At 45.9% G+C, this 15,603-nt stretch overlaps 1 protein-coding gene across 2 annotated transcripts in view; it reads right to left on the bottom strand.

Moving 5' to 3' along the window:
- The window catches only part of prkd1 (protein kinase D1), a 54,790-nt gene that overhangs the window by 21,558 nt on the left and 17,629 nt on the right, over window positions 1-15,603 (bottom strand). For both annotated transcript variants that reach the window (XM_079529071.1, XM_079529072.1), the window contains exons 2-10: window positions 11,367-11,505; window positions 6,144-6,275; window positions 5,509-5,702; window positions 4,070-4,093; window positions 3,749-3,956; window positions 1,868-1,945; window positions 1,191-1,398; window positions 564-687; window positions 288-365 (exon numbers count right to left, since the gene is read on the bottom strand). In XM_079529071.1, coding sequence (XP_079385197.1) covers window positions 288-365; window positions 564-687; window positions 1,191-1,398; window positions 1,868-1,945; window positions 3,749-3,956; window positions 4,070-4,093; window positions 5,509-5,702; window positions 6,144-6,275; window positions 11,367-11,505 — 1,185 coding nt within the window. The remainder of the gene's footprint in view (window positions 1-287; window positions 366-563; window positions 688-1,190; window positions 1,399-1,867; window positions 1,946-3,748; window positions 3,957-4,069; window positions 4,094-5,508; window positions 5,703-6,143; window positions 6,276-11,366; window positions 11,506-15,603) is intronic.

The following is a 15,603-nucleotide window of genomic DNA, read 5'->3' as shown; positions in this document are numbered from 1 at the left end:
GAGCAATTAGGGGTTTAGAGTCTTGCTCAAGAAACACTTCGACACTAACTCTGGGGGAGGGAACCGCAGTCACTCTACCCTGCTATAGCAGTAGGCTAATGTAGCCTACTGCTATAGCAGTAGGCTAATGTAGCCTACTGCTATAGCAGTAGGCTAATGTAGCCTACTAGTAGGAGTCACAAAGGGCTGCTGTAGTCATGAGCTCCATATGGAGTGGTTGTATACTGTATATAGGATCCATCATTCAATGACAAACCTATAGCTTCATAAATCAGAGTGAGTCGTACCTTGTAGTATCTGCTTCCTGTTTCATTCTGGAACAACGTGATGCATTTACTGTCCAGCCTCCAGTAATGTCTTTTCCTCTGAAACACACAGAGGAGAGGAGAGTTATTATAGACAGACAGACAGACAGACAGACAGGCAGACAGGCAGGCAGGCAGGCAGGCAGGCAGACAGACAGACAGACAGACAGACAGACAGACAGACAGACAGACAGACAGACAGACAGACAGACAGACAGGCAGGCAGACAGACAGACAGACAGACAGACAGACAGTTACCAGTGTATCTTTGCTGGTGTAATGAACCATCCAGCCCTCTTTCAACGCACTGCTACTCTTCCTCTTGGTGTGCTTCACCGATTGGACGACTCTCATCAGAGGAATGTTATTACTGGTTGATGGGCTGCAGGGGGGGGGGGGGGGGGGGGGGCATACACATGAGGGCCAACAGAAACATAGCATAGTTAGTTGATACAAGAAGAAAGGAAGGAAGAGAGTCTACAGAAGTTAGCATTTGTGTGTGTGTGTGTGTGTGTGTGTGTGTGTGTGTGTGTGTCTGTGTGTGTAAATGGTGCATTTATATAGGCCTAGCGCTTTTATCCAAAGCGCTTTACATAGATTGTGCATTACATTCACCCATTCATAGACCAATGGCGGAGGATGAAACCATGCCAGGCCCCCACATGCACATTGGGAGCAATTAAGGTTTCAGCGTCTTGCTCAAGCACACTACGACACTAACTCTGGGGGAGAACTGGGAAACTCACAGGTTGCCAAATGGCTGAACTACTGGCCACTCTACCCCTGGGCCACTGCACGTGCGCGCGTGCATGCGAGCGTGCGTGCGTGCATGCGTGCGTGCGTGCGTGCACGTGCGTGCGTGCGCGCGTGCGTGCACGTGTGTACCTGACTCTGTTGGAGTCATCTAGGTCGGGGTCGTGGAGATCGCAGAGATCGCCGTGCTCCGTCTCCAGCAGTATGCCCGGCCCCTCCGATGACATCGCTTCCTCCATGTCGTCTAATAGGACGAGGACGCCGGACCTGTCGATGTCCTGGTCGTCAAGGAAACCCTCCTCCATGACAACGTCTGACTCCGCCCCCGGACTCAGAAGGTCTGCGGATGGATGGATGGATGGATGGATGGATGGGTGGGTGGGTGGATGGTAATCCCGGTGGAGTTCACATCCATTGTGCTGTGTTGTGTAGTATGTGTGTGTCTGTTATTGTGCTGTGTTGTGCAGTGTGTCTGTAGTGTTCATTCATAATTGTCTTATCTTCATGAAACTTTTACTGACATCCTTGTACTGTGAGACTATTACTGTAACTTTGCCATGCAGCTGTTTTTTCGTTAATATCAATGTGAGAAACAATAATATTTATTTTAATAATAATATTATTTGTTTGTGGGAAAGTCAAGTTCTTCAGAGCAGTTTGACTGTATCCGAGTATTGTATTTTTTCTCAATGTAGGCTACTGGTATACTCTAATTTCTTTACTTCTTTACTTTGGCTTGTTCTGAGAGGCTTTAGAGAGGCATTCTCTGCATATATCTTTTCTGCCACTACAGTATAGGCCTATCTTACCTCCATTCCCGCAGACTTCTCCGAGACAGTTGTTTGGAACTTTTGGAGAACATCTCTTATGACAATTAAACTTGCAATCTGTGTGTGTGTGTGTGTGTGTGTGTGTGTGTGTGTGTGTGTGTGTGTGTGTGTGTGTGTGTGTGTGTGTGTGTGTGTGTGTGTGCGCGCGTGCGTGAGAGAGAGAGAGAGAGGGGGGGGGGGGGGGGGGGGGGGTTGGGGTGGAGATACAAGGATCTGCAATAAGTGAATCCAATACATCATAATAGATAATTATTTCAATCTCCTGTTCTATCCATCCAGATGATCACATTTGCCTGAGTATATGGCATTTCTGGAAATGCCATTTGAAAAAGCAAGGTCATACGTTAGCCTATATTTAAGGACTAGACTTGCCATCCTCAAAACGAAAGTACATCACTTGGATGCACCCGGGACATATCCTCAGTGAGGTATCCCAAGGTCATCACCCGGGACGTATCCTCAGTGAGGTATCCCAAGGTCATCACCCGGGACGTATCCTCAGTGAGGTATCCCAAGGTCATCACCCGGGACGTATCCTCAGTGAGGTATCCCAAGGTCATCGGGGTTTCGGGTCTCGCGAACATCATACCCCTCACTCGGGTGACCCAGCCGGGGTGATCAAGTCCTGACTTACGTCCCAGTAGCTACCCTCGATCAGACCCAACGGATTGTTCCAACAATCCGTTGGAACCACTCCGGAACTACTCTGCCGGGACTGGGAGGCACAATTCTGGCATGTGGAGGGACTAGGCTGGGTTGACTCCTGTCCGAGCACCTCCTACGTCTCACCAGGTCCACTCCTGCTCTCACCAGGAGTACCGCCAGGACCTGTGCGTTGCATCAGACTCCCAGCACCAGACACTTCATTCAGGAGTGGTGGTTTCTTGAGCCGCAATGGTTCTGCAGGCTCCACCTGGGCAACAGTGGTACTGCAGGCTCCGCTTGCGGCTCAAATGGCCCTCCTAAATGCCTCTGGAGGGCCATTCGTTAGCTATGCTCTGCCTGACAGGGTCTGTGTACACACATTGTTAGATTTTCAGCCTGACAACTTGTAAACACAAAGCCTAAACAGTCACTCTTCATCCTCAATCTGTCCCTACAATCTGTTGTTGTAACTGGAAAATGTTTAGTTTTATACAATAGCATTTTTGTTAATATGTGCAACAGGCACAAAACAATGCTGTAAATAATCTCTGAAATTCTGAAAATGGTAAAAAGTACTAGAACATTTCATATTGACTAAAGGAATTTTGTATCAAATCATGTGAAAAGTGTCTTCTTATAATTAGCGTCATCTTGTATTTGCCTCATACATGGCTAATTGGCACTCTGTTCTGTCTGTTGTCAATCGGCTCTTTTCAGTGAAGTTATTCAATGCGGAGCGAAAGCAGAGAAGTTACTAGCATAGAGCCCTGGGGGGCTCCGCTCAACAACGCATCAGGGATTAACCCATTATGTTATGCTTTAGCTATTGAAAAATAGCCACAGAGTGGCGCGCTACGAGCTTGTAGGTCTGCTATTTTTGAAAAATCGCAGAACGACTGACAGAAACATAGCTTTTTCAGAAAACTGTCAGGATGTAGAAGACATTTTTAGAATCTGATCTCAGGCCTGAATGGGTTAAGTGATGACCGACCTTTACACTGCAGGCCCTGTCTGAAGAGGCCTTTACCTTTACACTGCAGGCCCTGTCTGAAGAGGCCTTTACCTTTACACTGCAGGCCCTGTCTGAAGAGGCCTTTACCTTTACACTGCAGGCCCTGTCTGAAGAGGCCTTTGAGGAGTTACCTTTACACTGCAGGCCCTGTCTGAAGAGGCCTTTACCTTTACACTGCAGGACCTGTCTGAAGAGGCCTTTACCTTTACACTGCAAGCCCTGTCTGAAGAGGCCTTTGAGGAGTTTCTTGCAGTGCTGGCAGACGGTGGGTCTGGTGTACGAGTGAATCAGGAAGCTGTGGGGAACTTTGACCTTGGACAGCAGGATCTTGTCCAGCTCTATCGGTCGGCCAATGTACGACACGGAACTGGACCGTCGCTCGCGGCCAGAGAAACAATCTGCCATGCTCTTCTGATGAGGAGGAGGAGGAGGCGGAGGAAAAGGTTACATCGGAAAGGATTACACTTCAGGGTGAGGAGAAATGTGTCAACAAGGTGTTAACGATGCAGAGAAAAAGGACATACCTCCATACCGGGACTGAGTGGAGACTAGAGACGTAGGAAGGAAAGAAGGAGAGATGGGGAGAGAAGAATGGAGAGGTGGAGTCAGTGGAGGTGAAAGATGGGAGGGAAAAAGGGAAAGTGTAATTAGTTGACACATCAACAGGGATGTGATCCATGTACCTCTATCCCTATTAACACATGTACCACCCCATATATTGTTGAGCGAAGTCCCGCAGGACTCCATAGTCCATACTATAGTGTATTTTCTGGTTTCGCTCTGCATATCATCTCTGAAAATAGCCGATCTACAAGCTTATACAATGCCTTCCCCAGAATATGGATGCATGGGGTCTAAGTGGTAAAAACAGATCTTAACCCAGATTCCATTTACACCTGTCTCTGGTAAACATATTAAAACAGACCTGTCTTTCCCACAGACTACAGACTGAAGTAATGTTCCAAACCCACGCATGTCTGACTCACTGAAACACAAACTATTTCTGGTTTTCCAAAGGTAGCAGCATATCATTTTCTATGTCCGCATTCACCCCTGTGTGAGTGTGCATGTGCGTGAGTGTGTGTATGTGACACAGGTGGCCTGAACATTGCTGACATCACAAAGTACAAAGCCAAACAACAACTTGCCAAATCTGTTTCCGCTGTCGTATAGGCAGCTCGACTGTGTGGATGAGCTATACATAGTGAGTGAGTAAGTTTGCTAGTTTAAATTACAATCAATTTGTTGCATGTCACTTATTACTTCACTTCACACCCCAGTTGTATCTGCACTTGTTGGTTTCCTTTCAACATCACAGAAAACTTTATTTATCATCTAATATCTGCCGAGTGGAAACCTCACATGTCCAAAACTGTTAACAAACAAAAATAACAGAAGAAGAACATCTACAAGCTCAAAACGCGTCATCTCGTGCCGCGGTTCGACCTTGAAGATCTGCTACTTTTGTGTGACGCTGTAGTATGATCAAGTAGGGTAGTAATGTACAGGGAAAAAAACTCAAAAAAGGTAAAACAAAGACAATCTCAATACTGAGAACGCAGAAGAACAGACTTGCGTCCTTTGGAAGAACGTACTCGTCAAGTTGCCTTGGGGAGAAGGTTCTCTCAACATCATGAGACCAGAGCATCTTCCTAATCTGAGACGGACTTGTACTTAAGATCACATGATCACACAACTTATTGGAGAATTAATTGAGAGTGCTCTAGTCTGCCAATACTGCTGATTTATGTGAAATGCATTCTGGGCTATTTGGCCTGAAATTCACTTATGCGTCCTTGATCAAGTGGGCGGATCAAGTTGACATCCGGGGCTTTGGACTGAACGTGGCCAGATGTGAACCAGATGTGAACTATTTATTGACTCCACCGGTCATCACATTTTTGGAATGCGACAAAAAACAAAGCATCTCCATGAATTCAAGGCTTCATGGGTGTATACGCACCAGCAGTGATTCATCAGAGCTGCAGTGTGGTTGAGGGGACGAGGGCAGGTTGAAGGAGAAGCCCCCTCCTCCTCCTCCCCCCCCTGGCAGCCCCAGGCCCGTCAGGGACACGTTGGACAGCCGACGCTTCTTTAGTCCACTGCAGTTGTTGGGGATCTTGAAGGCACAGCGCTTGTGGTAATTCAACCCGCAACCTGGAGGGAGGGGTGGTGGGGAAAGTATACATCAAATGAACACCGAAAGTATCAATTTATCCATGCCATGCCATGCCATGCCATGCCATGCCATCCATCCGTCCACAAATGCTCACACACACGCACGCATGCACGCACATACACATGCGCAATCACCCGCCCTCCATTGAGAGTCACAGGGGAGGGAGGCTAACGGCCAAGCTACACCAGGCTTTTCTCGCACGTTTACCCTAAACCGCGGGAGAAAACGCGCGAGAAAAGCCTGGTGTAGCTTGGCCGTGAGAAATGACTTCAGCACCAGGGACAGCGACTGCAGCACTAGGGGAGGAGCAGTGCTAATGCTGCGTTCAAGACTACTCAGAACTTATCAGTTTTGCAGCTACTTTCAAAAGGTCAACCAGTACATTACTTTGTCCACCACATCACACACACACACTATACCTTCACATTTGAGTCCCTGGCGGACCAGACCCCAGAGCATCTCTCCACAGTGGTCGCAGAAGGCCGGGGCGCGGTACGAGTGGACCATCAGGGCATGGGGTCGAATCTGGAAGTCCTCCACCGTGGCTGAGGCTTCAACACACAACACACCACAAACATCGGGTGAACATGTAACTAAGTTTCCAATACTTTTACTTAAATATTGTACTTTTACAATTATTTGAATATGTTTCTTTGTAGATTTTGATTATTATTAAAAAGCATAAATTAACCACTTCAGCCCATCCTCCCATTTTGGCCAGTCGAAAATAGCCGATCTACAAGCTCACAATGTGTCGTATCTGCATGCTATTTTCAAAAGATTTTTATACATTTAAAATCTTCTACTTTTGGTACTTTAAGTACATTTTTATACCACTACTTTTGTACTTTTACTCAAGTAAATGTAGAATCCCGGACTTTTACTTGTAACAGATGTGTTATGTTGGATCTGCTATTGAAAAATAGCAGATCTACAAGCTCGTAGCGTGGCCATGCTACGAGCTTGTAGATCTGCTATTTTTGAAAAATCATAAAAATGTGGCGCAAATCATTGAATATTCTTTGTTTGTTTTGTCAAATCTTTGCTTCTGGGGAGGGGGGGGTAACCTGACTCCGCCAGATGGGGCAGCAGAGAGTACACTGGGTTCCCCCCCTCCTGCTCCCATCTGGGAACTCTGAGGCAGACTTGATGCTCCGGCAACAAAACGGCCTGGCCAATCAGCGGCAGCTAGAGGCGGGATCAAGGCAGCACTGTGTATGCCTTGATCCCGCCTCTAGCTGCTACTCTCTGCTGCCCCATCTGGCGGAGTCAGGTTAGGGGGGGGTCCCTGGAACAACATATTTTCAGACGGAGGTCCGCGGCCAATTACAGATAATTCTGGTGGTCCTTGACATGAACAATGTTGAGCACCACTGACATAGAAACTGATTTAGAAGACATTTAGAAGACATTTTTTTACAAATCGGCCTCAGGTCTAAATGGGTTAAGTAAATAAAATAATGTTTTTCCACCAGTGGTGGTGAAATCCTGAGTGCTAATTGAACTCTGGGAGCATACAGTACATACATACAGTACAGATGTAACCAAATACATTGGCACACTCTCTGTGTTAGTGTGTTTTGTCAATGTTTTGACTGCCTGTACAAGTGGCTGCTGGTAGCTGCGAGCAAGTGTTTTGATTGGCTGCGGGGATTGGCAAAGCCTGATGGGTAGTTTATGAGTGGAGAGCACAGCATGAGAACAGGATGCGTGTGTGTGTGTGTGTGTGTTTCTCTTTCCCCCTCTCTCTCTCTGTCCTCTTATCTGTTTGAATTTATCTCTTCTCTCCCTCCTCTTTCTCTGCACACACACACACACACACACACACACACACACACACACACACACACACACACACACACACACACACACACACACACACACACACACACACACACACACACACACACACACACACACACACACACACACACACACACACACACACACACACACACACACACACACACACACACACACACACACACGGCATGCGTTGGCCCTCCAGTAGAATACTGGCTGATTAGATCTTCGACGGCAGCAAATTACCTTCATTTATTCAAATTATTGTTTTTGCCTTTTGTTTGGAGGCCAAGATAGCTCTGAAGTCTGAACGAGCTCCCAAACTGTTATTACATGCTTCAGAAAATCAGTGTGTGTGTTTGTTTCATTGAAGGGCTCCTAGGTAGCCGTGGTCTAAATAAATCTCAATGTTTACTGTACATACTGTGGATGTGTGTTTGCGTGTGTGTGTGTGTGTGTGTGTGTGTGTGTGTGTGCGTGCGTGCGTGCGTGCGTGCGTGCGTGCGTGCGTGCGTGCGTGCGTGCGTGCGTGCGTGCGTGCGTGCGTGCATGCGTGCGTGCGTGCGTGCGCATATGGATATGCGCTAGCTGGAGACGGAATTCTGCTGTAAACAAATGCCATACTACTAGAAACCTCTTATTATCTCCATGCTCTAACTTTCTGTTTAGTAGCATATTTACTAAGGTAGTAAATACGATTACGCACTGCGTATAGCAGTGGTTCCCAAACCTTTTCACGCCAAATTGACAGTAATTAGCCCACGGACCTCCATTTGAAAAGATATGCCAGGGACCCCCATAAGAGAAGATTTTTACGGCTTTAGCAGTGATTCTCAACCATTTTCATTTCAAGGACCCCCAGTTTGACATGAATTAGTCTACGGACCCCCATTTAATGGCATTTCAATCTCTGGGAGCCCCAATTTATATTGTAAAATCAATGTTAATTTAACTGAGAGTGTACAAATGGAGGGTCCATTTGGTTCCAAACTAGGCACCCTATTGTCTTCCGCCATGTCTTACAGTTCTGGCCTGATAACCGTCCAGTCACTTTTTACGTATCCTGTAAGCTTTTCTGGGCCTAGAGGAATGGAAAACAAACTAGCGCTGGAAACCGGCGCAGACTTCCTATTGGTTCAATAACCTATGAACCCGCCCCCCCTCCCCTCCCCCCGCTCCCCTCCCCAGTAGAACGCAGCGGAGAACACTGACGTCACCAAATTTGCAGCGTTATTGGTTAACGAAATACAACGTTCACTCCCACTCCTATGCCACTTTTCCTGCTGGGCTCGCACAGGCTTTTTTATGTCTTTTCTTTGAAAACAAAACGCCTGCGCTTCCCGGGGCTACTTTTTACGAAACGTAGAGGGTCATGAAAAACAACCTGGCCAAAGGGTGGCAACATGGCAATCAATTGAAAATACAGTACAAACTTTGAATAGAAGCAACTCGTGCCCTGTTTGACCTACCGCCTTGAAACTGACCCTGTTTGACCTACCGCCTTGGAACTGACCCTGTTTGACCTACCGCCTTGAAACTGACCCTGTTTGACCTATATCGCCTTGAAACTGACCCTGTTTGACCTACCGCCTTGAAACTGACCCTGTTTGACCTACCGCCTTGGAACTGACCCTGTTTGACCTACCGCCTTGAAACTGACCCTGTTTGACCTACCGCCTTGAAACTGACCCTGTTTGACCTACCGCCTTGAAACTGACCCTGTTTGACCTACCGCCTTGAAACTGACCCTGATGGCCTACCGCCTTGGAACTGACCCTGTTTGACCTACCGCCTTGAAACCTTGACCTACCGCCTTGAAACTGACCCTGTTTGACCTACCGCCTTGAAACCTTGACTTACCGCCTTGGAACTTTGTAACACAAATGCCTACTGAGGAACATGTTTGCAACCGTGACCTTCGATCTCCTCTAACGCTTAATTCCGCCATTTTGCATTTCATTCACTTTCTAAAAAACAGCTACATTGAAAGAATTTTGAACAATCTGCACGTAACTTTCTACACCCAAACTTGTGCTAGTGTGTCCGTGTGTATGTGAATGTTGGTGTGTGAGTGTGCGTGTGTGTGTGTGTGTGTGTGTGTGTGTGTGTGTGTGTGTGTGTGTGTGTGTGTGTGTGTGTGTGTGTGTGTGCGTGCGTGCGTGGAATTGCTCTCTTGTGTGTTGAGCAGCAGGAAGCCTTGTGTTTGACACTGTTAAAAGTGTGTCTGCACACGCTCAGTAGGCACCAGTTCCACACCCTGTGTGTGTGTGTGTGTGTGTGTGTGTGTGTGTGTGTGTGTGTGTGTGTGTATACACCTCCTCCACCCCTTACAGGTGGAGATGGTGCTAAGTTTGATCTCTCTCTCTCTCTCTCTCTCTCTTTTACGTGTGTGTAGTGACACATTTTTAATGATAGCTTCCACGGTTGATCGTACGCCAGCAACTGACGCACTATAACTGATATAGAGGTAGACAAGAACACACACATGCGCGCACGCACAAACACACACACCACACACACACACACACAAACACACACACACACACGCACGCACGCACGCACGCACGCACGCACGCACGCACGCACGCACGCACGCACGCACGCACGCACGTACGCACACTAAACGCTTCTTCTCAGTTCACTTTGTTCTCTCCTGGTGAAATGTTGTGAGTGTGTTTTAACTACTCATCAGCAACCCTACCCCCCCTCCCCCCGTTCTAATAATTGTCTGTAATTTACTGTAATTGCTGTCTTAAGCACTTTAAACATAGCGTCCTTATTTCATCCTGTCGTTATAGGCAAAATTCTATGTTTCTATGTGTTATAAAGGTTCTAAAAATTGCAAAAATATCTATTATTATTATTATTATTATTATTTTAATATTCTACAGTGGTTCTCAACCAGTGGTCCGGGGACCAACGGTGGTCCTTGATGAGACCAATCTTCTTCAATTGTGTGTGGTTTCATTTTACGCTCTCAAGAGTTAAATTATTGGTAAACATCTGCATTACTTAATTTAGTAGAACGATTGTTATTTTGACAAACTGTTATCTCTCCTATAGCAACATCAATATACAGCATGGAATTGCGGACAAAATCTTATCCAACGACAACAAAAATACTCTTTTTGCTTTTTTGGGTCTGAGGGGCTAAATGTCATCAAATGGTGGTCCGTGGCTTAAATATTGAATAAATAATACCCTGTGTGTGTGTGTGTGTGTGTGCGTGCGTGCGTGCGTGCGTGCGTGCGTGCGTGCGTGCGTGCGTGCGTGCTAAATAGCCTTCCTGGTGTGTTTATGTGTACACTACTGTCAGTATAGTCCTACTGTATATAAACCACATTAACACACGATGTGCATTTGACAACACATTTTGACACCCTGACACCCACACTGCGTGTCTGCCTCACTAACAGATGCTCATTTGCTCTCTGGCTAGCTCCGCTAATACTAGCACGCTTGTGTCAACAGAGTAATGCTAGCGTGCCGGGTAGCGTAATAATGACATGTTCTCACTGATTCCTGGCTAACAGCTGCTTCCTGTTTCCTGCCTAGTCTGACACTTTGTGTGTGATTGTGTGTGATTGTGTGTGTGTGTGCGTGTGTGTGTGTGTGTGTGTGTGTGTGTGTGTGTGTTTAATAGCATTATTTAAATGTACCTGCCAGTGGCCTGGGCCGTGGCTCGGCGGTCCAGGCACCTTGGCTGGTAATCCAGTCTGGCTCAGGTTCGACTCCCGAACCTGACGGCCTTTACTGCATGTCACCCCCCCCCCCCATTTCCTGTCAGCCTACTGGCTATCCCTCTATCAAAAAACATTAAAAAACAAACAAAAATGTACCTGACAGCACCACCTCTATCAGGTCTCCGTCCTGTATCTCCGCAGCGGAGTTGAGCAGCTGCAGGACGTTAGCCGAAGACTGGTCATGGCGGAACAACAACAGCTTCTCGTACAGGCCGTAAAACCCACACTCTGGAAACTAGAGACAGAGAGAGAGAAAGAGATAGAGAGAGAGATAGGGAGGAAGGAAGGAAGGAAGGAAGAAAGAAAGGAAGAAAGAAAGAAAGAAAGAAAGAAAGAAAGAAAGAAAGAAAGAAAGAAAGAAAGAAAGAAAGAAAGAAAGAAAGACGGGTGAGAAGCAGAACATAAGACAGGGGGCAAATGGTGAACGTGAACAGGAATAGGTTACAAATTACGAGGCAATGAAGTGGTGTGATTATTTTGAGAGGCGCTAGCCTCTCCTATATTCAGCTAGATTTCCGTCCTACACAAACATTAAATTCCCATTGACAATGAATGGAGAATTTTACGTCATAAGTGTCTGAGCAAATCGGCATAGTTTCTATTTTTGAGGGGCTAGCGCCCCTCCGATATACAGCTTTTCGTCCCGTCACGTTGCCATTGACAATGAAAGGAGAATTTACGTCATATGTGCCTGAAAAATGGCGTAAATTTGTGGCAACACAAACATTAAATGCAATAGACGAGCAAATCGGCTAACCAATCACATCATCTTACATGTTCATGTTAAAAAGGTAAAGTTTTTTTTAAACATTGTATCATGGTATAAGTTGAGAAATAAAATATAATATAAATTAAATTAAATATAAGTATATGAGAGCGCCCCTCACTTCACACGGGTGTGATTTTTGTTCTACACAAACATTAAATTCCCATTGACAATGAATGGAGAATTTTACTGAGCAAATAGGCATAGTGTCTATTTTACGTCATGATGATTTTTTTAAAACAACGTAGAACTGGGTTATTATGGTAGCAGTAGCATTAGACTAAAACCTAATCCTCTGTGCTGTTAGCACGACAGCAGCTATAACACTTATTTTGTGAGCCTACTCGTGTAATTTTAGATGCTGGAATTCATGTTTCTGTTTGTTTCTATGTTCGTTCGTCAGTAAACAGTGTTGTTTTTTTTTGTTGCTCAGAAATATAAAAACTATATACAACACAAACCCGCCAGGGTGTTTCGTTTGACATCTCATTAAGTCTCTCAGCAAAGCAAGACAACAGCGAGACGAGAAACAAACAACACTTAATAGTCTAAATTGTGACCCTAATCAAGCAAAACTTTGAGAAACAGCTAATTATGTGATAAACAGAATGCAGCAGCCAACGCTCGCACTGCCTTTGATGCATGTTTACATGAACACAAAGAACATTCTGTCTATAGTATAAAGTTGATAATGTTTATAGAGATAATATACTATAGCATAATTTATAGATGTAGTGGTTTCAGGACCAACACAGGAACTAAGAGAAGAGGTGGACTATAGAGCCAGAGGCCAGAGGTCAGGGAGATGCACGCGTGCACGCACGCACGCACGCACGCACAGGCTTTAGAAACCATATTATTTCTACAACATTTTGGTCATCAACCTCATCCACTCGTGGGATAACAATATCATGGTTGAACTTTCACCTACCGGATAACGTTTACATTGTAAGCGGTCTCTTTCATGCAATAAATAGAGTGTGTCCCTGTTTATGAGTCTTAAATCAATTAATAATAAATAGAGTGTGTCCCTGTTTATGAGTCTTAAATCATTTAATAATAAATAGGGTGTGTCCCTGTGTATGAGTCTTAAATCATTTGCGATTTAATGTCAGCTTTTAAGCGTTACATCTACTCCTGTAGGCATGTTTGTGTTGTGAGACTGCAATCTGGATTCTACCATTCTAATACCCCCCCCCATCTCAACAATGCACTACAGACATAAGTGTGTGTGTGTGTGTGTTTGTGCGTGCGTGCGTGCGTGTGCATGCGTGTGTGTGCGTGCGTGCGTGTGTACGTGCACGCGCATGCGTCAGGTCACCATAGCAGCAGCGCTACTGTTAATAGTAGCGTTGTCATGGTAGCAAGAATCCAAGGCTGCTCTCTCTCTCTTTGTCTCTCCTCTTTCTGTCTTCTCTCCTTCATTCCATCTCTCCCCCATCTCTTTGTCTCCTGTCTCTCTGCCTTCTCTCTCTCTCTCTCTCCCTCCCTCTCTTTGTCTTCTGTCTCTCTGCCTTCTCTCTCTCTCTCTCTCTCCCTCCCTCCCTTTGTCTCCCATGTCTCTGCATTCACTCTCTCTCTCCCTCCCTCCCTTTGTCTCCCGTGTCTCTGCCTTCTCTCTCTCTCTCTCTCTCCCTCCCTTTGTCTCCCGTGTCTCTGCCTTCTCTCTCTCTCTCTCTCTCCCTCCCTTTGTCTCCCGTGTCTCTGCCTTCTCTCTCTCTCTCTCTCCCTTTGTCTCCCATGTCTCTGCATTCACTCTCTCTCTCCCTCCCTCCCTTTGTCTCCCGTGTCTCTGCCTTCTCTCTCTCTCCCTCCATCCATCACATTCTCTGATGGAGGGAGAGAGAGAAGGAATGAGAAAGAACACTTTCTCCCTCTTCTCTCTGTCCCTGCTGTCCCCCCCCCCCCCCCCTCTCTCTCTCTCTCAGTCTCTCTCTCTCTCTCTCTCCTCTGTCCGTTGCTTTCTCTCTCTCCTCTGCCTCTCTCATCTTTCTGTGTCTCTCGTCCCTCTCTGTCTTTTTGTCCATCTCTCTCCTCTCTTCTTTCACTCTTCCACGTTCTCTCTTTCTGGCCTTCTTTCTTTTATTTATTATTTTTATTTCAAAACATTTTTTTTTAAATTCGTTTTTCAATTACAATCCCGGGAAGACATGAAATGTCTCACGTGCACACGCGCGCGCACGCATGTGTGTGCGTGTGTGTGTGTGTGTGCGTGCGTGCGTGCGTGCGTGCGTGCGTGGTGTATTCTGTGCAAGCAATACGCACGACCACGGAAGCATGTTTGTCTTTGTTAGTGCATGCTGGGAACTGCCATGCTGCGGTCAACAGTGACAGATAACTGCTAGCATTCAGACTCTCCAGGTCGTCCTCAGACAAGCCCTCGGAGCATTCATTACTTTCTCTAACTCTCTCCATTAGGCTGCATGTTGTTTGCCAGCCAGCGCCGCATGCTGACTGTTCACTGCTGAGATTCCACCAAGCACTGGGAACACACCAACCAACGTCTACAAACACATTGACCAGCGGCGGACGCGGTCTTAAAGGGATAGCGTGGGGCCACGCATTAAAAATAAATGAATCCACAAAATTAGCATCATTTGTGTTGTTGACCTATTTCTATATTAGCACAACTTTCGTTCAACTATGACCCCTCTATCACATGGAACAATTTTTGGGGCGTAGTGATATGGACACAAAAAACATAGTTCTGTGGGTAAAAAATTAACGACAGTTGCACTATATGGTAGAAATAGGTAAACAATACAAATGATGCTAGTTTTGTGAATAAATTTACTTTTTATGTGTGGCCTCCTGTGCCTCCCACAAAATGACCGAAACGACTTATTATTTCACCAAAACCAGAGCAGAACTCCCACCACTTGTGGTGGGAATCAATCAATTAATACAGTAGCGACCACTATATTAATGGCAAGTATTTCATACAGCTTAAGTTAAAAGATTCTGAACTATCCCTTTAAGTCGCAAGCCTGTTATTGTTTTATATTTGCATTTTGGCTCTTGTTTTTGTAATCCGATGATATAGCACAGTGCAAAATACCAGTTTTGTAGACTACGGTTGTTTGTTTTTGTGTTGTTGAGGGCAGCCTGATCACACAGAAAATATATATAAATATACGAAAGTGCAATTTCACCGTGGCTGGTTGGGGCTGGGTGAGTTCGGGTTATATATTATTTACTATTCCCTGCCTCTCGGGTCGCAACTCGGACGGGGCCGAGTCGGCTCTACCGAACTTAGCAACGCTCAGCACGGCGACTCGCTCGGCGGTGCTTCACGTGGCTCAAGTTCGGTAGAGACTGCGCCCCTCCGTCATTGTCTATGGGGAGGTATTTCAGTGTCATTTGAACAGTCTTTTGGGTCTTTTAGTCGTTCATCTACGGAATTGCAATTTCGTTCATATATGTGACCGAGCCTGGCAAAATGGTCCTCAACTCGCCTATAATGAAAAGGGAGAAAATCGCTAAATAAACTTGATTTTTTAGTTTCTAAAATTCTAGTGTTGCACTGTTGACAGCTAAAACATGGGGGTGGTTAAGGTGGTCATTGTG

Source organism: Electrona antarctica (assembly GCF_951216825.1).
Source record: "Electrona antarctica genome assembly, chromosome: 18".
In the NCBI taxonomy this organism is placed as follows: Eukaryota; Metazoa; Chordata; class Actinopteri; order Myctophiformes; family Myctophidae; genus Electrona; species Electrona antarctica.
The sequence above is the reverse complement of the archived record's forward strand: the minus strand, read 5'-3'. Positions and strand labels throughout refer to the sequence as shown.